General features: G+C 44.2%; 1 protein-coding gene across 1 annotated transcript in view; it reads right to left on the bottom strand.

The window, feature by feature from the left end:
- The window catches only part of mybbp1a (MYB binding protein (P160) 1a), an 18271-nt gene that overhangs the window by 15681 nt on the left and 2000 nt on the right, over positions 1-590 (bottom strand). Inside the window, 1 exon segment of the mRNA XM_035666777.1 lies at positions 238-511. Within this exon segment, the coding sequence (XP_035522670.1) occupies positions 238-511 (274 nt within the window).

Raw genomic sequence — 590 nt, forward strand, 5'->3', positions numbered from 1 at the left:
GAACACTGACAACACCCTAAAACCATAATAAATACTTTAACTTTAAGAGAATTTGGGTGTTTAATAACTTTTACTGAAGTAATCTTTCTGTTGTATTAATAAGTAAAAGTAACGTCATTAAGTAACTGATTACAATACTTTATTGATTAGAGTATTCTGATCGATAAGTACAGTTAGACCTTCAGGATCCAACCATGCTGCCTTTACACGCAGTCCGGTGAAGTGAGTCCGGCTCACCTTGTTGTTGGTCTTCAGGTACCGGATCAGGTCTTCCACCGCCCTCAGCCGAACCTCCTGATCCGGTTTGGCCAAGTCCCAGAAGAAGTCGAGGAAGACTCGGTTCTGTTGCAGGATGCCGGTGGTCCGGACCGGCTCCGGTGCTTTCACTGAGACCTCCACCATGTCTACAGACAGACAGTCTACAGACAGACAGCTTCTGCACACAGACACTTTCTGTCCATGCTGCTGCGCGACGAACACGTGGCTCACTGCGCCGACTGCTTCCGGGTCACTGCCGCATTTAAAAAAACAAAAACTTTATTGAACAAATTTAACAACAGAAAACAACAAATATCAGAGACAGTATAATA

The sequence above is a fragment of the Morone saxatilis genome, unplaced genomic scaffold (assembly GCF_004916995.1).
Source record: "Morone saxatilis isolate NCDOM2014 unplaced genomic scaffold, NCSU_SB_2.0 Contig20, whole genome shotgun sequence".
Classification (NCBI taxonomy): domain Eukaryota; kingdom Metazoa; phylum Chordata; class Actinopteri; family Moronidae; genus Morone; species Morone saxatilis.